Below are 27875 nucleotides of genomic sequence, written 5' to 3'. Positions count from 1 at the left end.
CGAAAACTATGACATTGCAAAATTATTAACTGTGACCCTCTAATGTCTGTTTTTCTGTCTGTCTTCTGCCTGTCTACCATCACTTAAAGGATAATGAAATGTTGTTTTTTTATATAAGAAACTAATCTGTTTTGAGAAATGATGAAAAAATGCACAGAGGGGCACCTGGGGTCTGCCTTCACCATCAAAGCATAATCTATAATTTTGTCACTGCAACGTTAAACCCAACAAAATAAATTGAAGTATCAATGCACTAAATAGCATTTAATCATTGACTTAGCACCATTTGATGACTAGTTTTGCAAAGATTGTTGTCATCAGAATTCTATCAATTCTATAATATCAAAGGTTTTTGTTATAAAACATTTCAGAGGGTGAATCACAAGGTAAAAAAAGCAGCAGTGAGGTGGCATCTGAAGTTAATGAAGCTGACCCCAAAGTTGTCAGGAATGCGCGAAGGAAGGTATATTTAAGTACTAGGAATTGAAATGACATGTGCAGCCAGATTTTTTTCAGACTTTAGAATGTACATTGTACTTTTTGAACAATTTAAATTCTGCTTTGCTTGCTGATAATGGGTATTACCTTTTGTTTCTCCAGCAATATTTTAGTGTAGTTCAAGTATCTGAGAATAAATTACTAGAATAGCTAGGAAGATATATTAGCGAAGCAAAGAAGACAGTGCTCAATACAAACGTGATGCCATGCTAAAAAATTACATGATAGCAATAATTTCATACATGTCAATAAGTATGGGATACAACCAACTTGATGTCTGTTAGTAGTTACATGTATGCAGCTATAAAGTAAATTACTTATTAGCTCACCTGAGCAATGCTCAGGTGAGTTTTTCTGATCGCTTGATGTCTGGCGTCCGGCGTCTGTCTGTCGTCTGTCGTCCGTCAACATTTAGCTTGTGTATGCGATAGAGGCTGTATTTTTTGACTGATCTTCATGAAATTTTGTCAGAATGATCACCTTGAAGAAATCTAGGCCGAGTTTGAAAATGGGTCATCTGGGGTCAAAAACTAGGTCACTAGGTCAAATCAAGGAAAAACCTTGTGTATGTGATAGAGGCTGTATTTTTCAATTGATCTTCATGAATATTGGTCAGAATGATTACCTTGATGAAATCTAGGCACAGTTCGAAAATGGGTCATCTGGGGTCAAAAACTAGGTCACTAGGTCAAATCAAGGAAAAACCTTGTGTATGCGATAGAGGCTGTATTTTTCAACTGATCTTATATTGGTCAGAATGATTACCTTGATGAAATCTAGGCCGAGTTCGAAAATTGGTGATCTGGGATGAAAAACTAGGTCACTAGGTCAAATCGAGTAAAAACCTTGTGTATGCGATAGAGGCTGTATTTTTTAATTGATCTTCATGAGTATTGGTCAGAATGGTTATTTTGATGAAATCTAGACCAAGTTCGAAAATGGGTCATCTGGGGTCAAAAACTAGGTCACTAGGTCAAATCAAGGAAAAACCTTGTGTATGCGATAGAGGCTGTATTTTTCAATTGATCTTCATGAATATTGGTCAGAATGATTACCTTGATGAAATCTAGGCCGAGTTCGAAAATGGGTCATCTGGGGTCAAAAACTAGGTCACTAGGTCAAATCAAGGAAAAACCTTGTGCATGCGATAGAGGCTGTAGGCTGTAGTTTTCAATTGATCTTCATGAATAATGGTCAGAATGATTACCTTGATGAAATCTAGGCCGAGTTTGAAAATGGGTCATCTGGGGTCAAAAACTAGGTCACTAGGTCAAATCAAGGAAAAAACTTGAGTATGCGATAGAGGCTGTATTTTTCAACTGATTTTCATGAATATTGGTCAGAATGATTACCTTGATGAAAGCTAGGCCGAGTTCGAAAATGGGTCATCTGGGGTGAAAAACTAGGTCACTAAGTCAAATCAAGGAAAATCATTGTGTATGCGATACAGGCTGTATTTTTCAATTGATCTTCATGAATATTGGTCAGAATGATTGCTTTGATGAAATCTAGGCCGAGATCGAAAATTGGTCATCTGGGGTCAAAAACTAGGTCATATCTAAGAAAATACTTGTTTAAACTCAAGAGACCACATTTTTAGTCCAATCTTAATGAAAATTGACCAAAATATTTGTTTTCATGAAATCACAAGGTTAAACATGTTTACACTGTTATAGTTGTTTCTCAGGTGAGCGACCTAGGGCCATCTTGGCCCTCTTGTTTTTAGCTCACCTGAGCAATGCTCAGGTGAGTTTTTCTGATCACTCGATGTCCGGCGTCTGTCTGTCGTCTGTCCGTCAACATTTAGCTTGTGTATGGGATAGAGGCTGTATTTTTCAACTGATCTTCATGAAATTTGGTCAGAATGATTACCTTGATGAAATCTAGGCCGAGTTCGAAAATGGGTCATCTGGGGTCAAAAACTAGGTCACTAGGTCAAATCAAAGAAAAACCTTGTGTATGCAATAGAGGCTGTATTTTTCAATTAATCTTCATGAATTTTAGTCAGAATGATAACCTTGATGAAATCTAGGCCGAGTTCGAAAATGGGTCATCTGGGGTCAAAAACTAGGTCACTAGGTCAAATCAAAGAAAAACCTTGTGTATGCGATAGAGGCTGTATTTTTAGCCCACCATCATCAGATGGTGGGCTATTAAAATCACTCTGCGTCCGTGGTCCGTCCGTCCGTCATTCCGTGCCCGCGAAATGATGGTTAAGTGACTGCATAACGGTACTTTCTCTTCGATGTCATTCATTCCGTTCTGTTTATGTGACTATTTTTCTTTTTATGTGACTGTTAGAACAATAGAGAGAACAATGGGGGAGTCACATAAAGACCGTTTCGTTAGAACGTCCGTCAGTCCGTCCGTCCGTTAACAATTTCTCGTTATCGCCTCTCCTCAGAAACTACTGGGGGGATTTTGACCAAACTTTGTCAGAATGATGTATTGTTACCCTAGTTGTGTCCCCCTGAAAATCAGAATGGTTCAACAATTTATGAGTGAGTTATGACCCTTTGTTTATTTCTATAATTTATATAGATTTATATAGGGAAAAACTTGAAAACCTCCTTGTCCAAAACCACAGAGCCTAGGGCTTTGATATTTGGTATGAAGCATCATCTAGTGGTCCTCTACCAAGATACTTCAAATTATTTCTCTGGGGTCAAATATGGCCCCGCCCTTGGGGTCACATGGTTTATATAGACTTATATAGGGAAAAACTTTGAATAACCTCTTGTCCAAAACCACAGGGCCTAGGGCTTTGATATTTTGTATGTGACATCATCTAGTGGTCTTCAAATAAGATTGTTTAAATTATACCCCTAGGGTCAAATATGGCCCCGCCCTGGGGGTCATATGGTTTACATAGACTTATGTAGGGAAAAACTTTGAAAATCTTCTTGTCCAAACCACAAAGCCTAGGGCTTTGATACTTGTAATTGGCATCATCTAGTGGTTCTCTACCAAGTTTGTTCAAAGTATCCTCCTAGGGTTAAATATGGCCCCGCCCCGGGGGTCACATGGTTCATATAGACTTATATAGGGAAAAGCTTTTAAAATGTTCTTGTCAGTAACTACAACATTCAAACTTGGACCACATGTATATTTTTGAGTGGCAAGATGAACCTTGACATGAGTTGACCTTGATTTTGACCTAGTGACCTACTTTCACATTTCTGTAGCTACAGCCTTCAAATTTGGACCACATGCATAATTTTGTGCACTGGAAAAAACTTTGACCTTTATTTTGACCTAGTGACCTACTTTCACATTTTTGAAGGTACAGGCATCAAATTTGGACCGTATGCATAGTTTCGTGTTTCAAAATAAAATTTGACATTGATTTTGACCTAGTGACCTACTTTCACATTTCTCAAGCTACAGCCTTCAAATTTGGACTACATGTATAGTTTTGTGTACTGAAAAAAACTTTGACCTTGACATTGACCTAGTGACCTACTTTCACATTTTTGAAGGTACAGGCTTCAAATTTGGACCACATGCATAGTTTTGTATTCTGAAATAAAATTTGACCTTGATTTTGACCTAGTGACCTACTTTTACATTTCTCAAGCTACAGCCTTCAAATTTGGACCACTTGCATAGTTTTGTGTACTGAAATGACCTTTGACCTTTACATTGACCTAGTGACCTACTTTCACATTTTTAAGGTACAGGCTTCAAATTTGGACCACATGCATAGTTTTGTATTCCGAAATAAAATTTGACCTTGATTTTGACCTAGTGACCTACTTTTACATTTCTCAAGCTACAGCCTTCAAGTTTGGACCACATGCATAGTTTTGTGTACCGAAATAAACTTTGACCTTGACATTGACCTACTTTCACATTTTTGAAGGTACAGGCTTCAGATCTGGACCACATGCATAGTTTTGTATTCCGAAGTAAAATTTGATCTGGATTTTGACCTAGTGACCTACTTTTACATTTCTCAAGCTACAGCCTTCAAATTTGGACCACTTGCATAGTTTTGTGTACCGAAATGAACTTTGACCTTAAGATTGGCCTAGTGACCTACTTTCACATTTCTGTAGCTACAGGCTTCAAATTTAGGACCACATGCATAGTTTTGTGTACCGAAACAAACTTTGACCTTGACATTGACCTAGTGACCTACTTTCACATTTTTGAAGGTACAGGCTTCAAATTTGGACCACATGCATAGATTTGTGTTGTGTACGGAAATGAAATTTGACCTTGAGCTAGTCAATAAGTCTTGAAATTTGGAACACTCAAAAATGGCACATTGGTGGGCGCCAAGATCACTCTGTGATCTCTTGTTCAATTAATCTTCATGAATTTTGGTCAGAATGATAACCTTGATGAAATCTAGGCCGAGTTCGAAAATGGGTCATCTGGGGTCAAAAACTAGGTCACTAGGTCAAATCAAAGAAAAACCTTGTGTATGCGATAGAGGCTATATTTTTAGCTCACCTGTCACAAAGTGACAAGGTGAGCTTTTGTGATCGCGCCGTGTCCGTCGTCTGTGCGTCCGTGCGTGCGTCCGTCCGTAAACTTTTCCTTGTGACATCTCTAGAGGTCACATTTTTCATGGGATCTTTATGAAAATGGGTCAGAATGTTCATCTTGGTAAATTCTAGGTCAATTCGAAACTGGGTCACGTGCCTTCAAAAACTAGGTCAGTAGGTCTAAAAATAGAAAAACCTTGTGACCTCTCTAAAGGCCATAATTTTCAATGGATCTTCATGAAAATTGGTCAGAATGTTCTCCTTGATGATATCTAGGTCAAGTTCGAAACTAGGTCACATGCAGTCAAAAACTAGGTCAGTAGGTCTTAAAATAGAAAAACCTTGTGACCTCTCTAGAGGCCATATATTTCACAAAATCTTCATGAAAATTGGTCAGAATGTTCACCTTGATGATATCTAGGTCAAGTTCGAAACTGGGTCATGTGCCGTCAAAAACTAGGTCAGGAGGTCTAAAAATAGAAAAACCTCAGTTATATGCCCTTGATTGACAGAATTTTCTATATTTCACCTTGTTACTTGCCCTTGATTTTACAGAGATTGCTATATTTCCCCTTGTGTACACTCAAGCAACTTCATTTCTTCACCAATCCAACATACATGTAAGAAGTACAGAATCCCAAAACTGAAGGTTTGCTATATTTCAGCAAGAGTTTGGGTCTCAAAGCTGGAGGCTTTTTATCGACATATATTAAGCGCGCAAACGTAAAACTTAGAAACAAAATTCATAATTTTATGTTATTTTCTATTCTACTGTTAACTTCAAAAACCTAAAAGGATGAAATATATTGCATTTTATCAATTTTTAACAAATAGCACATTAATTTTCAAGTCTTAGAAATTCAAACGAATTATAAATTTAAGGCATCCCTTAGTGAAATTTAGAGAATTTATTTTTCAATGTTTTCTTCCTAGGTGGCTGATTCTTAATAGTCCTTGCAAAAATAGATTCAACTTTTGTTTATACTACACTTACATAGGTTTTCACCATGATTACAACTATATTGTCCAAAAAGTAGAGTGTGTGTGTGTTTGGGAGAAAAAATCGGGTCGCGAAAATATGTGACATTTGATTGTATCTGTCAGATTTTGGTACTTTATTCAATAAATGTTGATGTATAAGTATGTTTTGGGAGGTTTTTACATACAAAACATACGATTTCCTTGCATAATTCGCATTTTATTAGCTCACCTGTCACAAAGTGACAAGGTGAGCTTTTGTGATCGCGCGGTGTCCGTCGTCCGTCGTCCGTGCGTGCGTGCGTCCGTCCGTGCGTGCGTAAACTTTTCCTTGTGACATCTCTAGAGGTCACATTTTTCATGGGATCTTTATGAAAATGGGTCAGAATGTTCATCTTGGTAAATTCTAGGTCAAGTTCGAAACTGGGTCACGTGCCTTCAAAAACTAGGTCAGTAGGTCTAAAAATAGAAAAACCTTGTGACCGCTCTAGAGGCCATTATTTTCAATGGATCTTCATGAAAATTGGTCAGAACGTTCACCTTGATGATATCTAGGTCAAGTTCGAAACTGGGTCACGTGCGGTCAAAAACTAGGTCAGTAGGTCTAAAAATAGAAAAACCTTGTGACCTCTCTAGAGGCCATATATTTCACAAAATCTTTATGAAAATTGGTCAGAATGTTCACCTTAATGATATCTAGGTCAAGTTCGAAACTGGGTCATGTGCCGTCAAAAACTAGGTCAGTAGGTCTAAAAATAGAAAAACCTTGTGACCTCTCTAGAGGCCATATATTTCAAAAGATCTTCATGAAAATTGGTCAGAATGTTCACCTTGATCATATCTAGGTCAAGTTTGAAACTGGGTCACGTGCGGTCAAAAACTAGGTCAGTAGGTCTAAAAATAGGAAAACCTTGTGACCTTTCTAGAGGCCATATATTTCACAAGATCTTCATGAAAATTGGTCAGAATGTTCACCTTGATGATATCTAGGTCAGGTTCGAAACTTGGTCACGTGCGGTCAAAAACTAGGTCAGTAGGTCAAATAATAGAAAAACCTTGTAACCTCTCTAAAGGCCATATTTTTCATGAGATCTGTATGAAAGTTGGTCTGAATGTTCATCTTGATCATATCTAGGTCAAGTTCGAAAGTGGGTCACGTGCCATCAAAAACTAGGTCAGTAGGTCAAATTATAGAAAAACCTTGTGACCTCTCTAAAGGCCATATTTTTCAATGGATCTTCATGAAAGTTGGTCTGAATGTTCATCTTGATGATATCTAGGTCAAGTTCGAAACAGGGTCATGTGCGGTCAAAAACTAGGTCTGTAGGTCTAAAAATAGAAAAACCTTGTGACCTCTCTAGAGGCCATACTTGTGAATGGATCTCCATAAAAATTGGTCAGAATGTTCATCTTGATGATATCTAGGTCAAGTTCGAAAGTGGGTCACGTGCCATCAAAAAGTAGGTCAGTAGGTCAAAAAATGAAAAAACGTTGTGACCTCTTTAGAGGCCATATTGTTCACGGGATCTGTATGAAAGTTGGTCTGAATGTTTATCTTGATGATATCTAGGTCAAGTTTGAAACTGGGTCAACTGCGATCAAAAACTAGGTCAGTAGGTCTTGAAATAGAAAAACCTTGTGACCTCTCTAGAGGCCATACCCTTGAATGGATCTTCATGAAAACTGGTCAGAATGTTCACCTTGATGATATCTAGGTCAAGTTTGAAACTGGGTCACGTGCCTTAAAAAACTAGGTCAATAGGTCAAATAATAGAAAAACCTTGTGACCTCTCTAGAGACCATATTTTTCAATGGATCTTCATGAAAATTGGTCAGAATTTTTATCTTGATAATATCTAGGTCAAGTTCAAAACTGGGTCACATGAGCTCAAAAACTAGGTCACGATGTCAAATAATAGAAAAAACGACGTCATACTCAAAACTGGATCATGTGGGAAGAGGTGAGCGATTCAGGACCATCATGGTCCTCTTGTTTTTACTGAGGTGCAGGTGACAATCACGTTCTAAAACTAGTAACGGGTTGGTTTTTCCAGCAATTATTTATGTGATTTCCTTACCGAACAAAACTTTTCTTTGAATAATAAATAATTATTTTCAGCTGGGAATTATTTCTTATGGCTGGGAGTTTTTTGCTTTAAATTGGTAAAAAAAATGGAGCCTAATTGGCATTGAGGATGGGCCGATATTTGGCCACGTGAGACAGGTGGAAAAGGCCAGATGGTCTAATCCATTATCAAAACAAACAATCATGTTATCGAAATACACCTGTGAAGAACAACTCTTTCCTCCAGCTACATGTGTGTCAAACAGGTATAATACACAATAGTTGGTGTCGCTTTGATTTATCGAAGAGTTATAAAAAATAAATAGATCGGCAACTTGAAAGTCACATAGAGCAAATATCGCCAACATCCTGCGGCTGCAAACGAGATCTCGTTACCGTAAGTTCTCCACGTGCCATTTTGTATGCGAAAGAATGACACTGACAATTAATTAATTATTACCATATGACCACGCTTTTTTTATAGTAAAAAATGTGTATTTTATGCTTAAGACTATTTCATATTAAACAAAAGTTGTTTTAGAAGCTAACATGTATTTTACATGTAGTTTTAAAGGTACACATTTCAACTCCATGCTCGCTTCACTAAGACAACGCCGAATCACGTTCGGACGCGAGATCACGTGAAAGTACAGCCAGTTGCCATTCTGTGTATTTTATACTTCTTTGGATTTACTGTGTAAACATGTTGGTGTGCTGTAAAACCCAAATAAATAAATAAATGTTTGGCAGTCCTCGGTAATTATCAGCTCAGTCATAATAGAGCTAATAGTGCCATGAGGATTTTGGTTTTGGTCGGGAGATGGGATGCAAGGTGAAAAAATCGGGATTTTGACCCTCCCGCGCGGGAGATCACATGTATGAATCCAAATAATATTTACATAGAATGTGTATGATCAAGTGTTCCAATAGCTTTAAATCAGTTTAGTAAGACCCATGTGCCCATGATTTACAAAATTTGCTTTATGTCACATTGTTTTCAATTTTCTTTCTTCACCAGTCCAAATCATGTGTATGTGATTGATTTGAAATTTTTTAGTATATGTCTTCAGGTGGTCTCAGATTACCAGGGTAGATAACTCTTGACTAACTTTATTTCAAATTCCCTCCCTTTGTCTTTAATTAAAATGAATATATTTTGGTAACTACTAGCAATTTCATTTATGTGATCAAATTGACCCAGCCAATCAGGGTAGACAAGTCTGGATTGACTTTTTGACAAATAACCTCCCTTTATTTTAATTTCTCAGTAACTTTTGACAAGACTGATTTGAAATTTCAAATGCAGATCTGCACCAATATTTCCAAGATTTACGGAGACTTTTGACTGACCCTGCATATTTGTATTCAGATAAAGACGCACAGAGCGCTTTGAGCAGATAAACAGAAGTAAGGTTAAACTTTTGTAGTGATAATCAACACAATACACTTGACATTTTCCAAGTTTTACCGTAAGACCTTTATCTTGATTTTGCATCCAGTTGTGTGTTGTTCTTTGTTTTTAATGTAAAACGTAATGATTATGATTGACACCTGCATTAGCGCCACCAATCTAAATTAACAGTTTTCTCTCAATAACTGGAGACTTCAGAAGACAATTGCCTGTGGTAAATACTAGAAAATGAAAGGTCAAGGTCACAGTGACCTTCTGACAATAAACGGGTTCCGCTATGTGTCTAGGTAACTTCATAGATCAAACTTGTAGCTTGATTGCAAGTAGTCAGTCTTTATTGCTTTTGGGATCATTACTGAAATGTCAAGGTCACAGTGACGTTTTCAGATTAATAATTATTGCACGGCGCATCAGCGCCGGGCCTCTTGTGTTGGGGATATTGTTTGACAATGGTGTCGAAATTGAGAAATTAATCCTTCCGATTTATCTACCTACCACTTTATACACATACTGTGGTCAAACGTTATCGGATAATTGCACCTTGTCTGTAAATGGCCCATATTGATTTAGGATAGCATGTCAAAAGTCAAGGTCACATATGACCGTCGTATTGAAAACCGTTTCCTCAACACCTAGGGAATCATTGTACAAGCAGTTCACAAAACGTAAAAGAATGATATTTGTGGTCTGTACTTGACCCCTTGTTTGTCAATGATCAAAGTTCCTTACACTTTCTGATGAAGAAATGAAGACTTCCTCGACCCAAAGTTGTCACAATTCATAAAATTGTTTCGACCTGCATATATACATTAACATTGTCAGGGTACGAACGTGGGAAGTGCCTACGCCTTAGGTATTTTGAACAATGAAATGGGTTCAATCTCTGAAGTAACTGTCTTAGACTAGCTGACAAACGATGTAAAATGTCCTTTCTTAAAACGTGTAGCTGGTGAGAGCATATATCTCATATATAAAATTTTCCTTTGGCCACCTTGCCTAAATGATTTTATGTACCAATGATTCGTAAATAATTTGAATTATGAGCTAGATATTTTCAGAGATCAAGTAAAACAATGTTTTAAAACAACAAGCTTCAACTAATGTAAATCAGCTCAAAATTCTATAGGCTGGGGATACTATACTTGACTGGTCTTTTAGTCGAAGTTCCCGTCAGACAACGTCTTTGATATCTACAACATACATACTGAAGAATTGGATAAAATTCGATAGTATTATCTTCCCATGTTTATTAACGCTTTACACAGTTGTCTCTCTTTCACCGTCTAAATACACATAGATAATAGCGAGGAGCGCAGACGACATGCTTCGGCTACCTCCGCTTAACACCTCTACGGGAGGGGCCGAACATAAAGGCCTGTAAAACAATTGGAATAGGGAATTAATTCTATACCATTTTTTCAGTACCAGTACAAAACAACATGGATGTTTTTAGATATGTTTTATATTATTCATAGTGTTCTTTACATTTTTCCATGGATGTTTTAGGTATGCTTTACATTTTTAGGCTGGCGATATCCTCCAGACTATTATAACCATATATCGAGTTTCTGTAAAGTTCAACAGGTGCTGAGACTGACAACACAAAATATAATTTCATGCGCAATTCAAATAGTCGGCCACGTTAATCAGTTTTGCCATAGAGTTGTATAAAGATTGTTAAACTTACCTGTTTCAATAGATCTCCTTGCGCAAACATGTTATAATAATGTTTTATTTTTCTAAAGGTAAATACTTGAAAGATAACATTAGAAAATATTACATAATCATGGTAAATAATTCGCCTCCATGAATGAAATGTCCGTATGAATGGAACTAACTCAACGTTGACTGCTTCGTTATAGATTATGACCTCGGTCTATAAGGAGCTAAGTAAACAATCGTCGATATGAATTATACTGCGCATTATTCGACGACCTGACATAACGTGGAAAATAAGAAATATGAAATATCAATTAAAACGAACTTATAGTGATATGAGTTATGTCAGGTCTTATATTTAGGGCTTAAGTTTTAAGAAACTATTCTTTCAGATCATTTGCTATAGGTACTAAGGGACGTAATCGCTGCGTGATTGCCACAGTGACCTGATAAGAAACAAATGATCACATTATACCTGTGTTTAGGCTATTTTTATACTAAATTCGTTTTAAACATTCTGACGAATACTGAAAGATATAATGTAAAAAGCGCTTTGTCACCAATTTGCTTTAAGGGTGGGGGTATAGATGTAGCGAGTTTTGTTTAAACACACGTTTTGAACTTTTTTCAGGTTGTATTAAGATAGTGGACCCGTATTGGTAATGTTTAACAATTGCACTAACTTGATACAGTTCCGAAGTTAACATATTTCGCATTGTGATTCATCTTTAAATGACTTTTACCGTGTCGTTGTTGTTTGTTTTTTATTTGTTAATTTTGTATAAGTTATGTCTTTTTTTCCTCCAGCTGAAACAGAGACAAATTTCAAAGTGATAGCCATTGTGCAAAACGATCACAGAGAATTCATTTTACCAAATATTTTTCTAAATGAAACCTCAAAATATTGCGTAACAATTATAAAACACAAAATAGAATTGGTGATAACATTTTTTCTGGGGAGCCTCGAGTAAAAGGATTTAATCGGAAATTAAGCTCCAACTTTTGAAAATTATGACCTAATTATGGCTAATCAAATAAAACATATCCGCTTTTGTACGACAGATCAATGATAATATGTCTTAAAAAAACAACAGTTTATCTTACTCGAAAAAAGATACATAATGAACAAAGTTTGGTCCTAGTAGGGTTTGAACCTACGCCCTCCTGAAAAATAAGTTAAAGTAATCTCATGGTAGGAATTGAATACCCTTCAAAAAATATATTATTACGGTACGTCAATTTTCCTAAGGTATTAGATCACTAATAGTAATGTTTACAAAATGGCATTTCCTTGGTATATTCTGAAAGGTAACCATGTTTTGCACTTTTTTGCAATTTTTAAACAACTTTTACCGTGCCGTTTTTTTTATAAATTTTGTATAACTTATGGTATTTCCTCAAGCTCAAGTAGAGACAAATTTCAAAGTGATAGCCACTATCCAATACGTTTGCAGAGAACTCATTATACCATTAATTTTAATAAAAGAAACATCAAACTATTGGTAAACAATTATAAAACACAAAATAAAAAATGGCAATATCATTTTTTCTATGGTGCCTCAAGTAAACGGATTTAATGAGACAGAATTCATACTTCAACATTGAAAAAATAAGATTGAATGCTGTTTCTGTTTTGAATTTTGCTTACTCCATTTAAGAATAACCTTAGGGCAGACGTACAACCTACCTAAATTTCTTCCACAATGTATGATCTAAGAGTGAAAGCAAAATAGAGAACTTTCACCGCGTGTAACTCAATGTTTTTTAGATATGTGTAACTCTACCCCTTCTGTTTAAGTAGTAAATTCACTTTGAACACCAAGAAATCGCTTATAAGATTCATCTTTTTCCATTTTTGTACAAGAAATCAATAATAAGTCTTGAAAGAAGTAAAAACTTACTAAAAGAAGGAAAATAAGGAAAAAAAATTGGTCCCAGTAGGGCTTGAACCTACCCCCCCCCCCCCCCCCCCACCCTAAGAATTGCAGTAAAAGTAGGCTTATGGTAGGAATTGTATACTCTTCAAAAAGGAGGTTCTCTATTAGTGATCTAATACCTTATATTATAGCGGGGTTCGAGCCCAAAATTTCCCTCATACCGACAAGAAAATCGCCCCATTTGATCAATGCTCATACATTCACACATAATGTGTGTGTTGGGTGGGGGATTGCATATCGAAATACAGATGTTGTGTTTGTTACCTTTATATTTTATCTGATATTATGTCCCTCAGTGTTTATTATCGCTTCGTAAGAAACATATATAAACGGTTATGGCACGCCAGTTGTCCAATAATAACGTTAACCCAGGTTTACGGTAAAAAAGTAGAATTAACAATTACAGGTAAACAAGGGTTTTCGAACGTAAAACCAGGTTTTGCTAATATTTACCCATATTTTCGGGCGAAAACACGCCCGTAAACCCAGGTTTCAACTAGGTTTTTCAATTGAACTTTGAATTTCGGCCGTTACTTTAAGTTCACGAGCGTGAACCTATGTTTACGGGAGTAAACCAGGGTTCTCGGGTGTAAACCATAGCTTACGAACGTGAACATAATGTTAACGATCGAGAACTTAGGTTTACGACCGTGAACATGGGTTTACAACCGTAAACATAGGTTAACGCTGGTGAACATAGGATAATGACCAAAAATCATAGTTTTGTTCCAAACCAAGTTTTTCGAACTTAAACCTACGTTCACGTTCATAAACTATGGTTCACGCTCGTAAACCCAATTTCATGGTAGTAAACATAGGTTCACGTCCGTATATAATGGTTCTCGGCAATCAAATTATCCAACAATTACATTCTTTGTCGAAAAACTGTGATTATCGAATACTAACATAAATTTTCGAGCGAACACTTAAACTATAGTTTACTCTCTTGGACCCATGTTTACATCTGATAAACTAGGTTTCTCGATTTAACTTTAATTTGGATGCACAAGTTAATCAAGATCACAACAATACCCTATGCTCGCCTTAGTTTAATATGGAAAACCCATAATATCTAAGATTTTGCAAACATCTTTCCCGCACAGTTTTCATTCAGAGTTTTGTGGTAGCCAGCCTTTCTGTACTTTCAGTACTTTGATTACATCAGTGTTTATGCTTTACAGTTGGCGTTTGCAAAATGACTTCTTCTCGGCGATATATGACCATTTTGTGACGATTCGCCGTAAAACCCAACTTACTCATCCCCCAAAACAACAAATACACTCTTCTTTAAAATGATTTCTACTAGGTATCATACAGTGTTAATAATTTATTTAATTAATTAGTTTAATTTATCTAATACGGTTTTACAATAATATACAATACGGAACGGAAAAAAGAAGACACCGAACGATAGAATAACGCTACTTTATTCTTTTATTTTGCATCAGATATAATCAGTATATGAATATATGATCTTTATTGTCTTCTTTTTCTTTTGCATTAAAGAAACTAAGACATAAAAATATAAATAAAAATCATATATGTTTGGCAAATCAAAGCAGGTAACATAACGGGCATGTCCATCAGTAAGCGTAACTTACATGTACATGAAACATATATTCTTGAAAAAAAGAAAATAGAAAGCAAGAAATATTCATAATTTTAAAAAAAATGCTTACAAACTTGACTATTTCATTTTTATACGACCGTTTGAAAAACGGGACCTATTATGGGAACGCCCCTGGCGGGCGGCGTCTACAGACTTTGTCCGGAGCATACCTTCTTCATGCATGGAGGGATTTTGATGAAACTTGGCACAGTTGTTCACCATCATGAGACGGAGTGTCCTGCGCAAGAACCAGGTCCCTAGGTCTAAGGTCAAGGTCACACTGAGGTCAAAAGTAAATTCAAGAATGACTTTGTCCGGAGCATATCTTCTTCATGCATTGAAGGATTTTGATGAAACTTGGCACAGTTGTTCACCATCATGAGACGGAGTGTCTTGCGCAAGAACCAGGTCCCTAGGTCTAAGGTCAAGGTCACACTTAGAGATCAAAGTCAAATTCAAGAATGACTTTGTCCAGAGCATATCTTCTTCATGCATGGAGGGATTTTGATGTAGTCTGGCACAGTTGTTCACCATCATGAGACGGAGTGTCTTGCGCAAGAACCAGGTCCCTAGGTCTAAGGTCAAGGTCACACTTAGAGGTCAAAGGATACAAGAATGAAAACTTTGTCCGGAGCATTTCTTCTTCATGCATGGAGGGATTTTGATATAACTTGGCACAAATGTTCACCACCACGAGGTGGAGTGTCTTGCGCAAGAACCAGGTCCCTAGGTCTAAGGTCAAGGTCACACTTAGAGGCCAAAGGTCAGATACAAGAATAACTTTGTCTGAAGCATTTCTTCTTCATGCATGGAGGGATTTTGATGTAACTTGGCACAATTGTACACCATCATGAGACGAAGTGTCATGCGCAGGTCCCTTCTTTAGAATTACTTTCCTTAGTTGTTACTATAAATAGCTTATATTGCAACTTTTTTATTACTAGTCGTAGTGAAAAATCGAGACCACTTTTCTGTAGTACAACATGCATATTACATCCACATTTTTTTTTTTTTAGCTCAGCTGGACACGAAGTGCTCAAGGTGAGCTTTTGTGATCGCCCTTTGTCCGTCCAATTACTTTATCTAAATTTAGCATCAAATTAAAAATATTATGGAACTTTCAAGATCTTTTAAACTTTTTTGCGCTGTTTCGATTCCCTTTTCTCATTAATATTTCCATTTTCAGAAGCACCACAATGGTAAATGCGAGGTTTGCAAACAAGACGGGCAACTTATTCTTTGTGCGACATGCCCACGTCGTTACCATGCATCGTGTGTGAAACCAGAATCAAAAGAAATTGCTGTGGATCATTGGTTCTGTCCAATATGTGTATGTGCATATTTACCAGACGATACTTATACTTATTCTGGCAACGTAATTTTTGTGACCCATCCCGCCGCCCCCCACCCTCCCACACCCCCAATGAGTGGTGGGGGCATATAGATTTGGTCTTGTCCGTCCGAAGTTCGTGATGCGCCTAGCTCAAAAAGTATTTGATATAAATTGATGAAACCTTGCATGATTCTTTATCATGATATGAACTTGCGCACCACTTATTTTTCGTCTGGCTCCGCCCCCTATGTTCAGAGTTATGGTCCTTGAAATTGTCAAAAAATGCACATTTTCACCTTGTGACGCGCCAAGCTCAAAAAGTATTTGATATAGATTTATAGATTCATGAAACCTTGCATGAGTCTTAATCATGATATGAACTTGCGCAGCTCCTATTTTTCGTCTGGCTCCGGCCCCCTATTTTCTGAGTTATGACCCCTGAAATAGTCAAAAATGCACATTTTCACCTTGTGACGCGCCTAGGTCAAAACCTATTTGATATAAATTGATGAAACCTTGCATGAGTCTTTATTCTGATATGATCTTGAGCACCTCCTATTTTTTGTCTGGCTCCTTGTGACACCCCTAGCTCAAAAAGTATTTGATATAGATTCATGAAACCTTTCATGAGTCTTAATCATGATATGAACTTGCGCACCTCCTATTTTTCATTTTGGTCTGCCCCCTATTTTCAGACTTATGGCGCCTGAAATAGTCAAAAATGCACATTTTCACATTGTGATGCACCTAGTTAAAAAAAAAATAATATAAATGATTGAAAACTTGCATAAGTCTTTATCATGATATAAACTTGCACACCTCCTATTTTTAGGCCGGCTCCATCCCCAATTTTAAAAGTTATGGCCCCTGAAATAGTAAACAAATGCACATTTTCCTCTAATTATGTGCCTAGCTCAAAAAGTATTTGATGTAGATTTATGAAACCTTGCTTGGGTCTTTATCATGATGTGTCCTTGCACACTTGGCATTCTTCCTGAGAATCTTGGCATTTGTTACAAAGTTATGGCCCTTGAAATAGCTAAAATAGTGGATTTTTTGTTTGTGATGCTCATAGCTCAAAGACTGCAAACATTTGAATTATTTCCCCTCATTTGTGACAAATGTACCGGTTGGGGGCACACTCTGTGTCCTACAGACACATTCTAGTTATATTAGAATTGTAGTATAAATTTTCAAAAAGAACCATGTCGCCAGAAAACAGACTATTTGGCAAACGTCTGATAAGAAGGTCAGTGTCATTAAATTTTCTCTCTTTTTTCCCAGCCAGTAATCATGTATGGCAAGAATATATTTGATAAAAAATACTGTTATACAGTATCTCTCTTTTACAAATTAATAGGCCATTAGGTGTAATGAGATTTTATTATCGCAATATTTATTTTTATATACATATTGTTTTATTATTTGTATCTTAAATATTAATATCATAGTTTCTTTGCTACATATTTTGGCTGGTAATGTTTCTATGATTGTATTTGTATACACATTGTTTTTTTTAAATTACAGATAACCTGGAGAAATTACATTGAAGATATAGAACGGTTTCGTACTGCACAGAAGCAAAAACAGCCTAAGGGTATTGTACATTATTACATTAATATAAGTAGATTCATGTATTAAAATGTATCATGATACACCTGATGATCCAGGAATATACAGCTTTGTGCACTCAATTTGTTATTTCCGGTTCTTCTGTGTCCTTGGATTCTATTCAGTTTTGTTTCGAATTCTACCTAAGGGCGTAAGTGATAATAATTTCTCAGTAAATAAAATGTTAATATTTTTGGTAAGTAACTGGTTCACTGATATAAAATAATAAATATGTTTATAGCAAATTGCACAACTACCACGTTGTCTAAATGATTAGTAACCTTACATTCGTTTTCATGCTTCAAATATTCTTTGCTATCAAATTATCACACGCCCAGAATTCGCCCTGGCGACCTCTCGATCTATAGCCTAATGCTAAAACTACCGAACTAACATTGCGCTATCATTTTTTTCTCGAGTACTTATTTGTTTTTAGAGAAGTTTTTTTTTGTTTAAATGAACGTCATTTTTTATGGCCAAAATAAATATAAGTTGTTTAATTCGAGGAAGACACTGGTATCTGTGGTTTTCGAGAACATAATGCTTTTGATACTGTTTGTCTCGTGCATTATTTTTCACGAATCCATTACTACTGGCGGTTTCACCTATAGCTAAGTGTATGTCGTGTTAGCATTTCAGTGCAGCGTAGTTGGTTTCACTGATTCATATCATTAATAACATTGCAGGAAAGCTTCCTAAAGAAATATTAGAAATGGACAGCAGGTCAATTGACATTTATAGGAAAGCCCTGAAAGAAGGCGAATATCGTGCACATCATATAAGAGTGATGGTTGTTGGACATTATGGAGTTGGAAAAACTACCTTAACCAAACGACTTTTTGGAGATGAGGTCGATATTGGTAAACGAGAAAGCACAGACGGTATCGACGTCCACGTCAAAAGATGTAAGGTTTCGATGAATGATGGAACATGGCAAGTACATGGAAAGCAGACGGATAAAGGTAATAAAATGAAAGGTAATACTATTCAAACAAACTGCAAGAGGAATACTAAACACCTTTAAATTTTACATTAACATCAGTATTCCGTTGCTTATAAGTTAAACAGACTGAATCTTATCTGTTTGATCTTTGTCATAATTCATGTACATACTTTGTGGGGTACTGAGAAAATGCGGTTTGAAATTAAGTAACGATTTGCAAATGTTTGCGTCTAATTAGCGTAGTAATATTTAATGATGTAAACATTTATTAAAGATATTGAAAGGTCTATTCAAGTTTGTCAAAACACGTTATCGTGGAAGCATTTAAAAGTCTCCTGTCATAAACCACTTTTCTAATTATAAACTCATTTCATAAATATTTTCAATGCCTTACCAAGCAAGCTGTGACATTGAGCTATCTAAGTCTATGGCCCTATTGGTGCATCCTTGTTTTTATGTGTGCCTGCTAGGCCGCTGTGTGCATGTGTGCATTTGTGCATGTGGTCGGACTGCGTTATTTGTGTGCGGCTTTTACAGTCGTAGACTTTTGCCCTTGCAGCTTTTGTTCCTATTTCATGCGGCATAAACCGTATGCGGGACATAGTTAAAGAAGTTTTAAAATATTTCAATACTTAGATCCATAGAAGTTTTAAAATATGTTAATACATGGACCCACTTACAATTCTGCTTATTAGACAACGACGATCACCATATGTTACACAGACATACAATGTCCTATTTGCATTGTTGTCAATGTACTGGCACAAAGACCTTTATATTTTGTTAGTGGTGTTAGGAAAGATATCAGAATTTGTCATCCGTTACATAACTGTACTTCCCGATATCTTGATTCTTTTATCTCATTGCAATCGTAGTAAAGGTACTAGGATTTGTCATCCAGTACTTAGTTAGACGATAAGTACAAAGTCAAACATCTTTGGTTATATCGGTGCTTAAGACATAATTATAATGTAATTATCTACTTATCATGTACTTTAACCAGACAAAGCACGGAAGGCAATTTTCCATCAGCTGGCAAAGTTATTTAAAAAGGATGACCAAGAAGTAACTCAACTACAACCTTCAAAGGAGATGAACTCAATGTTAGATATCGAGGACACATTACACGGTAAAGACGTGGTTTGTATATTATATCTTACCTGAGCATTTTGCTGAAAAAATAATAGATGAGTTTTGTGATCACCCTTGTGTCTGTCGCCAATAGCGTCATCATTTAAACTTAAACAACTACTGGTTAGACTTACACTACACTTTGTCTGTAGCACACGGGCAGGGTTTTGTCTTATTAGCTCGACTATTCGAAGAATAAATAGAGCTATCCTACTCACCACGGCGTTGGCATCGGTGTCGGCGTCGGCGTCAGCGTCACACCTTGGGTTAAGTTTTTCGTACCAGTCCACATTTTGACAAAGTCTTTTGAGATAAAGCTTTGAAACTTTCAACACTTGTTTACCATCATCATGGCCAGTTATAGGCAAGAGCACATAACTCAGTCAAGGATTTTGGCTGAATTATGGCCCCTTTTGACTTAGAAATCATGGTTAAGTTTTTCGTACCAGTTCATATTTTGACAAAGTCTTTTGAGATAAAGCTTTGAAACTTTCAATATTTGTTTACCATCACCATGTCCAGTTATAGGTAAGAGCACATAACTCCATCAAGGATTTTGGCTGAATTATGGCCCTTTTTGACTTAGAAATCTGGGTTAATATTTCGTACCAGTTCATATTTTGACAGTCTTTTGAGATAAAGCTTTGAAACTTTCAACACCTGTTTACCATCACCATGTCCAGTTATAGGCAAGAGTACATAACTCCATCAAGGATTTTGGCTGAATTATGGCCCCTTTTGTCTTAGAAATCTTTGTTAAGTTTTTCGTACCAGTTCATATTTTGACAAAGTCTTTTGAGATAAAGCTTTGAAACTTTCAATACTTGTTTACCATCACCATGTCCAGTTATAGGCAAGAGTACATAACTCCATCAAGGATTGTGGCTGAATTATGGCCCTTTTTGACTTAGAAATCTGGGTTAATATTTCGTACCAGGTCATATTTTGACAAAGTCTTTTGAGATAAAGCTTTGAAACTTTCAACACCTGTTTACCATCACATTGTCCAGTTATAGGCAAGAGTACATAACTGCATCAAGGATTTTGGCTGAATTATGGCCCATTTTGACTTAGAAATCTTTGTTAAGTTTTTCGTACCAGTTCATATTTTTTGTAAAGTGTTTGACATATGGCTTTGAAACTTTTATCACTTGTTTAGTATAATAGTCTCTATCTGTAGGAAAGAGAACAATACTCTGTCATCTATTTTGGCTGAATTATGGTCCTTTTTGGATTTTGAAATTGGTTCTGTTTTCATACAAGTCCATGTTTTGTCAAAACTATTTGACATATGGCTTTTAAACTTTGAACACTTGTTTATCATTATGATTTCCATCTGTAGGCAAGAGTACATAACTATTTTGACTGAATTATGGCCCTTTTTGGACTTTGAAATTGGCTCATATATTGCCATTTAGTGCAAGACTTATCGAAATCAAAGTAATACAGGAACATTGTTTGTCTAATCTATTTATTCCTTTTGTCTGAATATCCGTGGAAATATTTTGACCCCATTCTTCAATCAATTCTTCGAATAGTCGAGCGCGCTGTCATCAGACAGCTCTTGTTTTTTCACATATTTTTGCTTGATTGATTTTTGGACATGGTCCTAGAAAAGTCGTCTCTTAGAACTGTACAAATGATTCAGCTTGACTGATGTTAGAAGCCGCAATGCTAAAAATAAAAGAAAACCTGAAAATGACACCTCATTAACAATTTGAAGGATCATCATTAGATTTTATATGTAGCATCCTAGTAAGGTCTTCTATCAACAGTGTTCAGTGGTTCAAATGGTTCCGTTTGACAGATATTGAAGGCCTCTAGAAGTACAAATGTACAATAGAAACAAGGACAGCACCGCCTACGGTTTCCATCGCTCGTCTGCAAGTGCTGGTCAGTATGTGAGAAATGTGTTATATATGTTCTGGAGAAAAAGGTGGACCTAAACAACAAATTTAACCAAGAAACTCAAATTTCGTGTGCAGTATTGAAAGAAGTACTTTTCCAACAATGTTATTATGCACAGAGTTGATTCATCGGGTTTAAGCATAGTAGGGAATTTTAAAAAAGTAAAGTTGAACCCAAAAGAAATGATAAAATATAATGTTGGATTAAGTATGTTGAATTCCTCTGTTGAGGATGGTTGTGGTAAACGTTTCCTTAACATTGCCAATTTCTTAATGTCTTAAATAGAAACTGTCAATTGCATTTACTGCTTACCTATGCTGTCTAAAAATGTTTCATCTGGTGATAAAGTTTTTTTCTGATTTCCATTTTAATCTTTCATCTGTGTTGATGGGTCTGAGGCATACTAGGGGTTATTTCAAGGTTAGAGAGTTAGGCAAAGTGTAAGGTCATGTTTTAACATTAATTATCATGATTATTGCAAAATGGTGTATTTTTCGATTAATGATGATAATATCTTAATGGCTTATGTATCTTATATGTTGAGAAAGAATACTATGTAATAGTATACTCATTTATGTTAGATTTAAAGGAATTGAAAATGACTTTATGGATTTTTATGATACAGTTTAGCGAATTATTGTCAATATGTGCCACTTACTTTGCGTACCAGGTATTATTATTACCACGTTTAGTCGAAGTGAACCACTAATTATGTGTACAAGTAATTATATGTACGATATATGTAGAGTATATAGGGAAATCAATTTGAGGTATAGAATGATGTTAATCACATTACAACGATCAATTGCATTAATACTTTACTGAACAGACAGATAATTTATAGTCTGATGTATAAATTAAAGAAAATGTGTTACAAACAAACAATTTTTCAATCATGTCCAACTATCATGCTAGTTGTGCATATCTCTGTCACGTTCTGCTTCACTGCACAAAATGGTCACCAGAGCTATAAAAATAGAAACATCTTGTCGAGCTTTCACAGGTCAAACTGCTGGATAGATTTCGACGAAACATCACAGGAGTGTTCACTATCAAGCCTTGTTGTACATATCGCCAACACGTTCCGCATAAAATGACCACCCAGGTCGTGTCAGTGAGTTCGGTAAAGCACAAGACTGTGAAGTTGGGTCTCCGGGAGAGTCGTGTATAACAATTTGATAACCAGTCACTTTGTAAATCAATTATGGAATCTTATCTCATCTATGGATTTTAACACAGACACTTGGAGGTTAAGCTCCACTCTCCCGTCCGCCCACTGCCAAAACTAGCCAATATTATTAGTCTTTTTCAATACACTGAGAATATGTCTCAAACACTAAATATGTTTTGTTACAAATTAATATGTTTTGAAATTACCATTGAGTACCAATGCAATAACAAGAGATAATTTAGTCAGAGCGTTTCAATACAAATTGCTTGTCCAAGGAATACGAATATAGATCCGAGCTTTGTTGGTGTTGCGCGGTCAAATTGACAAACAGAGCTGGGATACAGACAATATCATCAATTGTTGCAATAAAAAATACGAAATTACGAAGTCATCTGTCGCGATAGCCCGGAAGTCTCGTGCTTAAGGTATTAGGCCCCTAATAGTAATGTTTAAAAAATGGCATTTTCTTGGTATATTCTTACAGTTGACCGTGCTTCGCACTTATATGCAAATTTTTAAAAACTTTTACCGTGCCGTTTTTTATAAATTTTGTGTAATTTATGGTATTTCCTAAAGCTCAAGTAGAGACAAATTTCAAAGTGGTGGTCTTTATCCAAAACGTTTTCAAAGAATTTATTTTTCCATTATTTTTTATGAAAGAAACATCAAACTATTGGTAAACAATCATAAAACTTAAAATAAAAAATGTCAATATCATTTTTTCTAGGGTGCCTCGAGTAAACGGATTTAATCAGACAGAATTCCAACTCCAATATTGAAAAATTATGGTCGAATCCTGCGGGTCTGTTTTGAATTTTGCTCACTTCATTCAAAAATAACCTTGGGGCAGAAATAAAACCTACCTACATTTCTTCCACAATATGTAATCTAAAGAATGAAGGCAAAATAGAGAACTTTTACCGCATGTAACTCAGTATTTTTAAAGATGTCTAACTCTACCCCTTCTGTTTTAGAGGTAAATTCACTTTTAACAGGAAGAAATCGCATATCAAATGATTTTTTTTCATTTTTGTACAATAAATCAATAACAAGTCTTGAAAGAAGTAAAAACTTACTAGAAAAAAAGGAAAAGGGAAAAAAAAATTGGTCCCAGTAGGGCTTGAACCTACGCCCCCCTGAAAATTGCCGTCAAAGTAGGTTTATGGTAGGAATTGAATACTCTTCAGAAAGGAGGTACTCTATTATGGGCCTAATACCTTAAATGCACAATAATAAAATTTCATAAGTTCAATTGTTTAAAGTCTCCTACAACATTCTTGTTGATATAAAATCACGTTCTGTTCACAGTTCACTGTAATCTGATATTATGACCTGTAAGCTCCTCTCCGGGAATATAATTTTCTAACAATTAAGATATGAAAATTGCAAATATACGTGCTTGGCATTCTGTGAAAAATTAACTTCTCAAATAGAAAAATTACTAACATAGTAATATCTATAGACTTGTGCATGTTTTATGCTTAAGTTTGTTTATTCCGTAGCTTTAACAGAACTAAAACTATATTTTCAGATATATATTTCTTTTATATAGAAACATATACCAGTGTATCTTCTGGATTTATATCCCAGCATGGGCTTAAATCGCAAATTCCTCAAAATTCCTTTGCAGAGATGCAGTTTTACCATTTGCTCTAAATTTGCAGAAAATGAAAGAAAAGTCATGTTTTGAAAATGTTAATTTTTCAGAATCTGCAAAACCTCAGGAAGAAACAAGATCGCAGACATGTTCATGTATGGATGTTGATAAGGCTCAGGAACAGAAAACAACTGTTGAATATCCAGAAGACAGAAGAAAAACAGAAACAAAACATTCTGATACAGGTATGACATACAGCTTGTTTGGCACTACATGTTGCAATGTTAGTATGTACTCGTAATAAAAGTCATTATTAATTTCTTATGCATACTTAATTTTCAGTACTGAATAAAGAGTGAAAAACCGAAGCGAAGTGCAAGTAATTTGTAGAAAAGAAGCAATTGAAAATGTACCTGTTTTAAAGTAGAAACTTGATAAAATGTCTTTAAGGCCCCTGCAAAATAAAAGATCACAGTTGCTATCCAAATGCAAAAAAGATGATATCAAGTTAAGTATCTACTTCTTGACATTCTTATGAATATAAAAATAGAACTGAAAATATGCTGTTAAGTGTCACTGGAACAGAGTTTGGCATATCTACACTTGTCAAATGTTGATAATACACAGATATATCGGGGAAAAGAAAATAATACCTGACATTCATTTAATCTTTAATTTTTAGCTCACCTGTCACAAAGAGAGCTTTTGTGATCGCGCGGCGTCCGTCGTCGGTGCGTCAGTGCGTCCGTGCGTAAACTTTTGCTTGTGACACTAGAGGTCACATTTTTCATGGGATCTTTATGAAAATTGGTCAGAATGTTAACCTTGATGATATCTAGGTCAAGTTCGAAACTGGGTCACGTGCGGTCAAAAACTATGTCAGTAGGTCTAAAAATAGAGAAACCTTGTGACCTCTCTAGAGGCCATACTTTTCAATGGATCTTCATCAAAAATTGGTCCGAATGTTCACCTTGATGATATCTAGTTCAAGTTCGAAACTGGGTCACATGCCATCAAAAACTAGGTTATTAGGTCAAATAATAGCAAAACCTTGTGAACTCTCTAGAGGCGATATTTATCATGGGATCTGTATGAAAGTTGGTCCGAATATTTATCTTGATGATATCTAGGTCAAATTTGAAACTGGGTCAACTGCGGTCAAAAACTTGGTCAGTAGGTCTAAAAATAGAGAAACCTTGTGACCTCTCTAGAGGCCATACTTTTCAATGGATCTTTATCAAAAATTGGTCCGAATGTTCACCTTGATGATATCTGGTTCAAGTTCGAAACTGGGTCACATGCCATCAAAAACTAGGTTATTAGGTCAAATAATAGCAAAACCTTGTGAACTCTCTGGAGGCGATATTTATCATGGGATCTGTATGAAAGTTGGTCCGAATATTCATCTTGATGATATCTAGGTCAAATTTGAAACTGGGTCAACTGCGGTCAAAAACTTGGTCAGTAGGTCTAAAAATAGAAAAACCTTGTGACCTCCCTAGAGGCCACATTTTTCCATGGATCTTCATGAAAACTGGTTAGAATGTCCACCTTGATGATATCTAGGTCAGATTTGAAACTGGGTCACGTGCGTTCCAAAACTAGGTCAGTAGGTCTAAAAATAGGAAAACCTTGTGACCTTTCTAGAGTCCATACTTTTCAGTGGATCTTCATGAAAATTGGTCAGAATATTCACTTTGATGATATCAATGTCAAGTTCGAAACTGCGTCACGTGCCGTTACAAACTAGGTCACTAGGTCAAATAATAGAGAAACCTTGTGACCTCCCTAGAGGCGATATTTTTCATGGATCTTCATGAAAACTGGTTAGAGTGTCCACCTTGATGATATCTAGGTCAGATTTGAAACTGGGTCACGTGCGTTCCAAAACTAGGTCAGTAGGCCTAAAAATAGGAAAACCTTGTGACCTTTCTAGAGTCCATACTTTTCAGTGGATCTTCATGAAAATTGGTCAGAATGTTCACTTTGATGATATCAATTTCAAGTTCGAAACTGCATCACGTGCCATTACAAACTAGGTCACTAGGTCAAATAATAGAAAAACATTGTGATATCCCTAGAGGCCATATTTCTCAATGGATTTTTATGAAAATTGGTCAGAATGTTCACCTTGATGATATCTAGGTCAAATTTGAGAATGTTTATCTTGATGATTCAAAGGCCAAGTTTAACAGGTGAGCGATATAGGGTCATCATGACCCTCTTGTTAAAATGTTATATTTTCAAGTTTATACTTTAAGTTACCACTTTTGAAGTAAATTAGATTCAAACGTTCTAGATGTTACTTAAAGGTCATTACATGGTGTTGAATTGGAAATGTTTACATAATATAACATTTTCCTTAGATAGCAATAGCCAAACAATTCCAGATGAAATCACGTTTAAACGAAAGTTTCAAGGTATGTACGTAGAACATTTGAAGAGTGTGTAATGAAACGATTTAAATATTTCAAATCAGTTCATTGATTGTTGGTTCTTACAATTTGAAACACCAAAAGCAAGTGATGCGAACACCTTGTGGATATCAAAAAGTTATAAAACGACAAGAAAGAAATCAGTAGATGTCTAATGACAGCGCCTTTGACTGTCTGAAGCCTTTATAACTAATATTTAATTTTATAGATTAGGCAGATGTTACACTTAAACAGTTTCTGTTTTGAACTGCATTAGATGAGTTAAAGTAGTGCAAGATATTTTAATGACAATAGTTCACATAATTTATCTGTCTTTAATTCCTATATTAGAAACATAAGAAATCAATAGCTTTACACATAATGTAAGTCATTTTGCATATTACTGATGCAGACCTGGTTTAATATGAATGCAGCGATGTGAGAAATAAATCATATCGTGCTTATATGCCGAAGAATATCTAATCAAGTTTTTTCAACAGGTTGTTTTGTCTGTCTTGTATTGTGTGTTGCGTATATTTTCTTTTTTGTTGTAAGCGTTTTTCCTCCACCCCACTCCCCGCTTTTGCCCTCTCCTTTCCCTTGCATTTACGCTACTTTTGCATCCCCTCCCCCTTTACTTTTAGTAAGTTTTCGTGGCTCCTCTTTGTTTTGGCAGCCGAATCCCAAGACAGTGCTTGATTGTTTTTCCTATTTGTGTGGGTACGTTTGTAAGCTTGTGAGTCTATAACGGTGCCCTACTGTTTTCTTATGTGTTGCTTGTTCGTTTTTCTATGTTATTCAGTTGATCGTCGTTGTGTGATTATCTTTGGTACATGAGTGTCTGCGCTATTGTGGTTTACGTGATAGTGCGACTGTTTTTAAAGAAAATGGCATTCCCTTGTATATTCTTCCTTGTTTAACTTTCCCCTTTGGATTCCTCCCCTACCCCCGTCCCCATTTCACCACTAACCATTTCCTTCCCCTTTAATAATTTTTAGCTTATATTAATATGTACTTGTTGGATGTTAGAAGCAACCCGTCTGAAATATTTTTCCATTACAGCTTCTTTTTGTTGTGGGCCTACTATGTAAATGCGTATCTCTGGGGCTGTGTTTTT

General features: G+C 35.9%; 1 protein-coding gene across 1 annotated transcript in view; it reads left to right on the top strand.

The window, feature by feature from the left end:
- Positions 1-375: 375 nt before the first annotated feature.
- Positions 376-27875, top strand: part of LOC123527054 (uncharacterized) — a 491978-nt gene continuing 464478 nt past the window's right edge. The window contains exons 1-6 of the mRNA XM_053523703.1: positions 376-463; positions 15837-15980; positions 17511-17580; positions 18281-18556; positions 19541-19666; positions 24455-24589. Of these exons, the coding sequence (XP_053379678.1) occupies positions 18307-18556; positions 19541-19666; positions 24455-24589 (511 nt within the window). The 5' untranslated portion in view covers positions 376-463; positions 15837-15980; positions 17511-17580; positions 18281-18306. The remainder of the gene's footprint in view (positions 464-15836; positions 15981-17510; positions 17581-18280; positions 18557-19540; positions 19667-24454; positions 24590-27875) is intronic.

This window comes from Mercenaria mercenaria, chromosome 14, assembly GCF_021730395.1.
Source record: "Mercenaria mercenaria strain notata chromosome 14, MADL_Memer_1, whole genome shotgun sequence".
Classification (NCBI taxonomy): domain Eukaryota; kingdom Metazoa; phylum Mollusca; class Bivalvia; order Venerida; family Veneridae; genus Mercenaria; species Mercenaria mercenaria.
This window is presented reverse-complemented; position numbering and strand designations above follow the sequence as displayed.